General features: G+C 35.6%; 1 protein-coding gene across 1 annotated transcript; it reads left to right on the top strand.

The window, feature by feature from the left end:
* The first annotated feature begins 4 nt into the window (after window positions 1–4).
* LOC117990641 (transmembrane protein 179) lies at window positions 5–5,961 on the top strand. Its single transcript, XM_034978113.2, has 5 exons — window positions 5–392; window positions 961–1,104; window positions 2,403–2,564; window positions 3,086–3,170; window positions 3,937–5,961. The coding sequence occupies exons 1-5, from the start codon at window positions 283–285 to the stop codon at window positions 4,105–4,107; spliced, it is 672 nt and encodes a 223-aa protein (XP_034834004.1). The 5' UTR covers window positions 5–282; the 3' UTR covers window positions 4,108–5,961.
* Window positions 5,962–9,919: the final 3,958 nt, after the last annotated feature.

Genomic DNA, 9,919 nt, shown 5'->3' with positions numbered 1-9,919 from the left:
TTACATATATTCCTACTTCAATTCAAGTGACATTCAAAAAATAGAATTATTATTTATCTTTAGTACTATCGTTTGTGTAATTTTTAATAAAAATCACAATTTTTTAATTTTATTGTTGTTTAGATTAGTTTCAATTGTGAACAAATTTGTAAAGAACTTACCTAAATTTGATAACATCATTGGTTTCACCAAAGAAGATAATTACACAAAAATCGAGTGGTATCTTTTGTTGTGTTGATTTGCCGATGGTTATCATTAACTTCGCTTAACATTTGCGTTAAAATGGCTTTAACAAACGTGTTACTTTTAAGCCAAATCGCAGGCTACGTAATAGGTCTCATCCTCTCGCTATGCATCATTGTGCCGATGGGTATGCATCAAGATGAATTCAAGTGAGTTACTTACCTATTATAGTCTTCAAGCCTACAGTGATGCATCTTTTAGACAAGTGCGCTCCAACCTGGACCTCATCATTGTCAAGATTCAAGCAAGTCATGATTGTCAAGCGCAAGCCTATCTTGCAATAAAAATAATTGTTAGGGTTCCGTACGTCAACAGGAATTCTTATAGGATCACCTTGTTGTCTGTCTGTCAAGAAAACCTATAGAGTACTTCCCATTGACCTAGAATCATGAAATTTGGCAGGTAGGTAGGTCTGAGTCTGTGGTAACAGTACAAAAAAAATGTGTTCATGAACTAATAATTAGTATTTTCAACTTTTAAAGTTAAGATTAATACAATACACCAAGTGGGGTATCATATGAAAGGCAAAGGTGGGAACTCTTTGATTTTCCAGGATAAAAAGTAACCTATGCACCTTTCCAGGTCTTTAACCATCGCTGATTGGTTACTCTGTTGCGGTGTGATTGAAGGAAATACCAATAAACCAACAAACAAACACACTTTGCATTTATAATATGGGTAATGATATCTACAGTTAAAAAAAATATTTGTCTCCAGAGGGCACTGCCTGCTGTTCTCCAAGGGTGTGTGGCAGGAGGAGGACGGGCAGCTGCTGGTGTCCTGGGCCTCCAGCTCCTACTGCAACTACGTCATAGCGGTGGGCGTGCTCATGTTCCTGGTCTGCTTCCTGCAGATATACAGGTCAGATTCCCTAGCTAGAGTATGTTTGGAATCATAATAGCTGACATATGACATAGCATGCAGATAGTCAAAAGTCAAATGTTTTATTCAAAATAGGTAATAAATAAATAATAGGTTTATTTAAAATAAAATAGAGCCTCAATAGCTCAACCGGTAAAGGAGTGGACTGAAAACCGAAAGGTTGACGGTTCAAACCCTGCACCTTTGTCGTACCTACTCCTAGCACAAGCCTGACGCTTAGTTGGTGAGGAAAGGGGAATATTAGTCATTTAACATGGCTAATATTCTTTTTTTTTTTTTATTACACTTTTTGATGGTCGGTTGTTGCATTTGTAAGATGATGATAATATAGTGGTGATCATTTTTACGCGAACTTAAAACTAAAGCTATGCAGGTTCCAAACGCGCCCAGGCGGCCCAGGTCTGAGAATAGATATTATGAGGCATGTGTTAAGAAAGGATGTTTGAAAATTCAACCCAGTGGTTTAAAATTTGTGTAGTCCACGCAGACGAAGTTGTGGGCATAAACTAGTTATAATTTACCCATTATATTGATTATTCCATTTTTTTGTTCTAAATCTGTTCTAAATTCTAATACTAAGCCAGATATGGATTTATCTCTTCATTATCTATGTCTAACAGTAAACAACATGGTCAAATTACATTTGTTTGGTTGGATTTTGTGCCTAAGTCAACTATATTAAAAACTAGCTGCCCTGACGAACTTCGTTCCGCCTAACAGTCGATTCAAATTTTTAAAATTTTTCTCTCTGTAAGAACCATCCTTGTACTTCAAGGAATATTATAAAAAAAGAATTAGGAAAATTGGTTCAGCTGTTCTCGAGATTTGCGATGAGTAACACATTTAGTGATTCATTTTTATATTATAGATTTATATTTAATAAGTGTGGAATCATACTTTACTTAATAATAATTTTAAATGTTTCAAGTTTAAAAATTTTTGCTAAGACACAGGTAGCCCTAAAGTAGCCCCATTTTTCTTTGATTTTACGCCATCATAGCATCATAGCAGTTGATGCAGGATCAAACTGAGAGTTCCCTCATTCTAGTACACTCTGACATAGTTCGAAAAACTGATAGACGTTAGGGCCGCAAGGTGCTAGAATGGCGACCTCGCACCGGAAAGCGCAGCGTTGGAAGACCCTCCACTACTGGGGAACAAAACGACACCAAACGAGTTGCAAGCAGCGCAAGACCGTGGCGTTTGGAAGTCTCTACAAGAGAACTATCGGTTGATGATGATGATGATCCCTCTACTGGCTCTTTGTTTGTCCACAGACTGTCAATGTTCATGTATCGCGGCATAGACAGCTCCTTCCTGTCAGCCTTCATTGAGGCTGTCGGCTGCGCGGTGCTGTGCGCGCTCGCGGTGTCGGCCGCCTCCATGGTGACCCTGGGCTTCATGACCTGGTGCCAGAACATCGTGGAACGATTCCCAAGGTACAGTAGTTGCTTTTCATACTGGTTATATGGTTTAGGGCAGGTTGGACTGGCATTGTGGACCCAGTATGAATGAATACAATAGAATTTTTTTGTCTATACTTCTATACTAATAATATAAAGAGGTAAAGTTTGTAAGTTTGTAGGAAGTAATCTCTGGAATTACTGAACCGATGTTGAAAATTCTTTCACCAGTAGAAAGCTACATCATTCCTGAGTGACACAGACTATATTTTATTTTCAAAAGAAATTGAGATCGCTAGTTTCAAATAAACTTTTACAAGCACTTTCGAGTTGTAAAATGCATGTATCTATCACTGGTACGGAATGCCTTTTAAACCAACCGCTTGCTCAGCCAACAAGAGGAAGAGCCAACAAGAAACTCGGCGGGTGCTCTGTTCAACGATTCGATTTACAATATTAATATGCATGCAGTGATTGCAGTCCCGCGCATTTCTTGAGCGAGCTGCAAGTGAAATCCACGCTCTTTTACTCTTTAAAATATTTTGATGTTCCTCCAGCTGTGAAGATGCGACAGGTCAGGATATAGACAAGAAAGACAAGATATCCACACACGGGTTCTACATTGAGCTGGGCACTGCACAGGTAAGTCCAAACTGATTTTTACATATTTACCACTTTTTTAAATCGTTTAATTTTTTCGTTACATTTTTTCATTAAACGAAGATTTTTTTTTTCTGAAATAAAAAATCTTATATTCGTCATCAGATGCAAGTTAGCTCTGTGATTTTAGCTGATATCGGTTGAGTAGTTGAGGCTTTTTAAATTTATCAATTATCATTCAACTGCATCATTTAGTATAGACAGGTAGGTAAAGAGACGGAAAATTGACGTTATTTAACGTTAGAACTTTGTCTTAAAAAGGAGCTTTATAAACGATTTATGTGAAGCAATGCACCAATTCCGCATATTTGTGCGAAATTAAAGATCAATACAGACAAATGCAGGGCATTTGAACTGCAAGCAAATTGCAAAATTGCAAGGTACCGTATGGTTTTACCGTAATTTTGACATTCCTGCATCGCAATCGATCGCAATGCGATCGACTGCGCAGTCCATATATTGTATAAGGAACCGTATTTTTACGGGTCGTCTGGATAAAATGACTTGGTTGTTCAATTGATATTTTCTTTTAGAATATTTTTCATAATTTGTTACCTCATTTTAATTCCCGCTGGCACAATTTTCGCCGACATGCTGATTTCAACGACTTCGTCAAACTACCCAAATCGACCCGTGAAAACGCGGCTTATGCAATCGTGGTGCAGTTTACAGTACTGGCAGTTGGCTTGCAGTCCAAATGCAGACTGAATGCTTGTGCTGATGATGTTAACGGTGGTGGTTTGCGCAGTTTGGCGCGTGGGGCGCGTTCGCGACGTGGGTGGGGCTCGCAGTGTTCGCGGTGCTCAAGGTGTGCCGCTACCACCAGCTGCAGAACATCCAGGTGTCCATGTACCGCGAGCGGCAGCGCCTGGTGCGCGAGGGGGGCTCCACGCCGCCCCTGCTGGCGCACCCGAACTGAACCCACAACTGATGCTGATGCTAAGGGGTACTCCATCTATCCCACCCGTGCTACCGCACATGACTGTTGTTATTCATCGTCTTTAACAGGCAGCTGGTTTCTGCTTTTTTTATATTCAGATACAAGTTAGCCCTTGACTGCTATCTCACCGGGTGGTAAGTGATGATGCAGTCTAAGATCCCCATGCCCGTATGGTTGTAGGTGTTATCACACCCATCGCATTACCGTCGATTGTAAAATAATAAGATCAGCTGAAATTCTTACTACATCAAATGTATATTTATCGAATAGCTCGAGTCTCGCGTGGCGTTTTATCGATATTCTAACGATCGACGCGATGCTAACTCAGTGATATCAGCACTAAATTATAGCCATCAAACTCATTTGAGATTGGTTGGTTCTACATTGCTGCTTCAATGAGCGATATAAAAGTAATATTTTATAGCAAACCTTCAATGGATTAAAAATACCTAAATATCAAATGAGCTAGTAGGCTTTCATTCAGTAATGATCACTGAGTTAGCGAACCACTATGTTCAGATAACTTTCTCTCAAGCTAAGTTAATCGATTTATTATTTTCTTTATTTGGCAACTTTCAAAATTAATATTTTTTATTCGAGGCTTTAATAACCGTTTCTATATACCTCTTCAAGTTATCATCGAGTTATTGTTATCTAACAGTGTAAAATGATGTAAATTTAATGTAAAATGTGGAGTGAGTCTTAAAAATAAGTTAGAAGATTTACTTCAATTTTTTTGTATCAAGATAAACCCTGATATTAGGTTAGTTCAGAGTTATTTAGAGATAACATTAGATTTAAGTACCTATGTACCTATAACTTATTCTAATAGAACTTTAGACATGTCACATTTCTTCACAAATATAATTGCTGGTCTCATAAATAAAACTTGTTATTTTGGACTAAGCAGATTTCATAAATTATTATGAAGTCTTTCAAACTAGTCTTCAAGGAAAAAGACAACAATTTTTATTTATATTGTTAACCTTTTATTTTTAATAATTTTTAATTTAATATGTTTAACTTTGATATGTTTCTGAAATCATATTTTTCCCATCATGGCGTATTTCTACAACAGTTTTTAAATTAAGTACTAACACTACAATGGGCAAGGCCTGAAATAATCAGATTTTTATTGTATAGAAATTAAAATTAATTTTTAATTGTTAATTGTGATATTTTAGAGAATAATTTGTACAAAAACGATATATTTTCTACTTTATAATGGAGTTCACATTAGGTATGTTTGTTTAAATTAATTTTACAGATCCTTTTGATAGATTTTTGATTATAAAAATATATTTAAATTCAGGATTCTTAAAATATTTCATGTACATCTATTTATAGTTTTCGTCACGAAACGGGGTATACTTAAGTTGTTCTTAGTTTGCTTAAGATAAATCTCAGAAACCTCGGAGAAGCGCATAAGCGACGCGATTTGCTCGGCGCTTTAGATTTTAGCCCTCTGGAGTTAGGTTGTCTCTCGTTTCATCGATTTTAGGAGGTTGTCCTTGTCAGTTCGCGGTAACAAGGTCGTGTGGGCCGCGTTATAATGCGTCCCTTACGAATTTCAGCGACAAGCTACGTGTTTACCTTTTAAGCAAACTAAGAGAAACTAAGGTATAGTAATTGCACTCTGTTTCAAAATTCGTGAGGCGTATTGCACGCCTGTTCTGTGTTAATAAGGATCTCGTACTGATGATAATTTTAAGATTTTTTATTTATCATAATATATTTTGTACCTACTATCGGCAATGCAATATTATTTATTATGTAATTCAAGATACTAAATTAACAAAAATAAAATTTCAGATATAGTCTGGAAGTACCTAATGGTTTTTTCTTAATGAGTAAATCATGTTTCTATCAAGAACTTTAAGAAGGTCATTTTGTGACGTTGTAAATTTTGAACTACTAATTGGCGTCTCGCTTTTAATTAAAATCTATTTTGTTCAAAGTATGTTGGTGCCAACCTAGCATCAAGGTGCAGAACTACGCGTGGGTCGATTGTTCAGAGTTCATTCGAGCCACAATAGATGGCGTTTGCTTCGTTGTCAATTGTCGTAAAAATAAAACAAAATAATTAAATAAAACCATAATATCATTTGTTTATTGTTAAGTCATTAACAAAACGGTTCTTATAATATATCCTTAGGTTCCGCAAATATTCAAAAATGAATTGGCTTTATGATCAAACTAAATGAGAGCGGCCACACTCGGGTTGCGTCAGGCAACACCGATTGGTGAGATTTAGAATTTTCTCTGGAGTCAACATGTGAAGACGAATTTTTTTCGTTCCAGGAAAATCTCACTCTTTTTCGCCCATGGCTTCGCCTGGGAAAATACAATAGTTATAAAGTTAGTCATCCTAACGTATTTCAATGTTTCATCAATTATGGTGAGTGAAAAATCAAGTAATGTGGATTCGACAAAATGGCGGTTTGGTTAGAGAAAATCCTAATTTCATGATTTTCCCTTTCAGTTCCAGTTATTTTTACCTTCCCAAATAAATGAGGATAATGGGTTGTGGGTGGACTTCTGAAAACCATTGGTGGCCAGGAGTTCAATAGGTGAGTTGTGTTTGATCGGGAAAATTCCACGTGTCGAAATTTTCACACAGCACAAATTATAATCTTGTTTTTCTTTGTTACAGGGTTTACGTTTCCGTTTCCGTTTTCCGTTTGCGTTTCCGTTTTTTTTGCTTTCGTTTTCCGTATTTATTTCTTTTGCACATTCACGTTGGCAACTTAATTCTATGGATAAGACTTGGTGAAAATCTTTGTAATGAAACATTTCGGTTGTGAAGAATCAAATAAATTGAGTTTTGGATCTTGGCCGATGCCGTCCAGCTACATTGCAGTCTTCGCACCTACAAGTAAGCAAATGTTTGTATCCTGGAACAGTTTAGTGAACCTTCTTAGTGTATGTGTACAGTAAGAACCCTGTCTTTACTACTGAGCTTTTATTTTGAAACAATTTTATGAATTTTACTGTGTCATTGTCTATTCCATGCCAATGGCATCTTAAATTTAAAATATAGATCTTATGTACTATCTACCTAAGTCATTCTAATGTATCTAAATTAAGTCTTGGCATTAAGCTAGAATAACTAAGCATTATTAGCCATCATTCTGTATTAAGCGACCCCGGTAAAAGTTACATTAAAAACAATTTTGCCTAACATCTAGCAAATTTCATTTATAACACCTCATATGCATTACAAGGGAGTCGACGGCTAGCTTCTATTCTTTACTAGGTAGATAGATCAAGTAAAGTAAATTAAAATTATTTTTTTTTTCCTCTAATCTTTGTAAGGTGGTAGATTATTCCGTATCCGGGTATATTTCTATTCCGCCCAATTTATCACCCTTACAAATGGCGCCCGAACGTTTTTTTATATAGTTATTTCAGTATATTTTGAGAAATTTTGTGAATTTTATGAAATGTACTCCGCTGATTGTACAATTTTCTAAGTAGTGACACATTGCAAAGAGCACTAAGCTGTTTTTATGGTTAACTAACTAAATAATAACTAATAGTTAGAAATTTTGTTTGATAGTTTAAGTAATTTTCTGAGTATAGTCCAACATTGGTTTTTTTTTCTTATTTAATTAACACATTATAAATGGTGCTTATGCCGTTCAATTATGTTATTTGACTTACCTTGGAGGTGTATAAGTGAATGTTTGCCTTCAGTTTAGTAATAAACATTGCTTAACTGAGTTGTTGTTGGGTATTGCTTTCAATAGTAAGTACATCTTATGTTTGAAAATTCCGGTAACTTAGTATAATTAAAGTTTTGAAACGCTATGTGCTGTTAACTAGTTACACACATACATTTATAAATACTAAGAGTTACAACTTGTGAAACTAAATATATAAACTATATTCAGAGATTACATTAAGTTCAAGTATGAAGTTATGAACAATTTTTTTTTGTCAGTGACTTGATACTTCATTATTTTGTTGAAATTTTGTTTAGAGCTGTGTTAAGGTTATGATAAAGCTACTTCACACACAAAACATGTTAAGTTTAAGTGAATGCTGGTAGTTTAAAGTGACATTTACAAACAGATTTTGTTGTATTTTAGGTTATGTGTTAAAAGTGTAAAGTAACAGTCATCAAACCATTGCACAATCTCTTTGTTTTTTTTGAAAGATAATATGCTAGTGAGAGTTCATTGCAACTTTGTTGCCTGTTTACTTTTGTAATTGTAAAGGTTGTAACACACTGTGTACTCATAAAGGTGATACTGCACCTTACAATCATTTATTCAATTTTGGGAAGTTTTATTTTGTTATATTTTGTTTACTATAGTAATAATATGTGCTTGTATTATTAACAATATTTTGGAATAGGAACATAATTGATAAAATAGTTAGGATAGACTTAAGAATATTGTTTTTGTTGTGTATTTTGCTTGTGTATATTTAATAGTTTAAATAACTTCTTTTGTGTTTGTGTTTAACCAATTTGTATAAGGCTAAACATAGACAGTTACACAAGCTCGATATTTTGTTAAATGTGTTTTGACTTAACACAATGGAACAGACTTTTGCCCAGTTTCATTCACTTTTGAAGGACGAATTGTGTTATGAGGTATCCATTCGTTCCGAAACTCCAGCACCTACAGTGCTAGGTTTAAAGAAACAGTTAAAACAATTAATTCAGGAAATTCCTTCTGAATCAATTTTAGAGACAGATTTCTCTTCTGAAAGTGAGTTAGGGGTTATTACTAAAAAACTTCAAGACTTAGAAGATTTATTAAAAAAGTGTTCTGACACTAAAGATAGACATGCCCTCTGTAGGTCTAAAGCTTTAGCTTCACATTTGTACTTTAGAATTTTAAGAATACAGTGTTCCGAACTCAGCTTAATAAGTAGGAAGAGTGAATTACATACAAAGTTGCAGAGTTTGATTTCCAGATTAGATGCTGACAATGAGTCGTCTCACGACGAATCACTGGATTCCGAGAGTACCGCCGTTGACTGCACTGGTGATAAAAATGTTGCCAAGTGGAAGTTACATTTCAACGGACAGGGTGATCCGCGCAGTTTCATCGAACGCGTTGAGGAATATAAAAGATCTTATGGCGTTTCAGATGGAAAATTATTTGTTTCTGCATTTCATCTTTTTACAGGCCGAGCATTGTTATGGTACAGAGGCAACAAATGTCAAGTTTCGTCTTGGTCAGAATTGAAAACTTTATTTTTAGAGGAATTTGATGCAGTAGATTATGACTACAGGTTGCTAGGTGAAATTCGAGCAAGAACACAAGGCTCTGAAGAACCTGTGTCTATCTATTTCGCTGTAATGTTTTGCATGTTTTCAAGGTTGTCAACACCAATTTCCGAAGAACAAAAGTTACAAATTTTATTACATAATATTCGCCCTTTTTACTCAGAACAATTAGCTCTTGTTGACATTAAGTCTGTCGCAATGTTGAAGGAAAAGTGTCGCAAACTAGAGGCTGCGAGGCAGCGTTCCGCCTTATTTTCTGAGCCTACTAACAGTAAGGCAACTTTAAGTTCAGAGTTTGCTTACAAACAAGTGACAAAACAGATAAACACACTTTCAGTCACACCTGCACCTAAGGTTGATACAAGTAAAGGCACTGATTTTACGAAAACAAATAAACAACTATGTTACAAGTGCGGCAAGGGTAACCATTCCTTTAAATTTTGCAGGACAGTTCCGAAATTTATTAGATGTTTTTCGTGTGGACGTCAGAACTTTACAGTAAAGACATGTCCAAGTTGTAGTAAAAAGGCGATTAGTAAACCCGCTCCG

This window comes from Maniola hyperantus, chromosome 18 (genome assembly GCF_902806685.2).
Source record: "Maniola hyperantus chromosome 18, iAphHyp1.2, whole genome shotgun sequence".
Taxonomy (NCBI): domain Eukaryota; kingdom Metazoa; phylum Arthropoda; class Insecta; order Lepidoptera; family Nymphalidae; genus Maniola; species Maniola hyperantus.
Note: the sequence above shows the minus strand (reverse complement) of the source record. Positions and strands in the feature narration are given on the sequence as shown.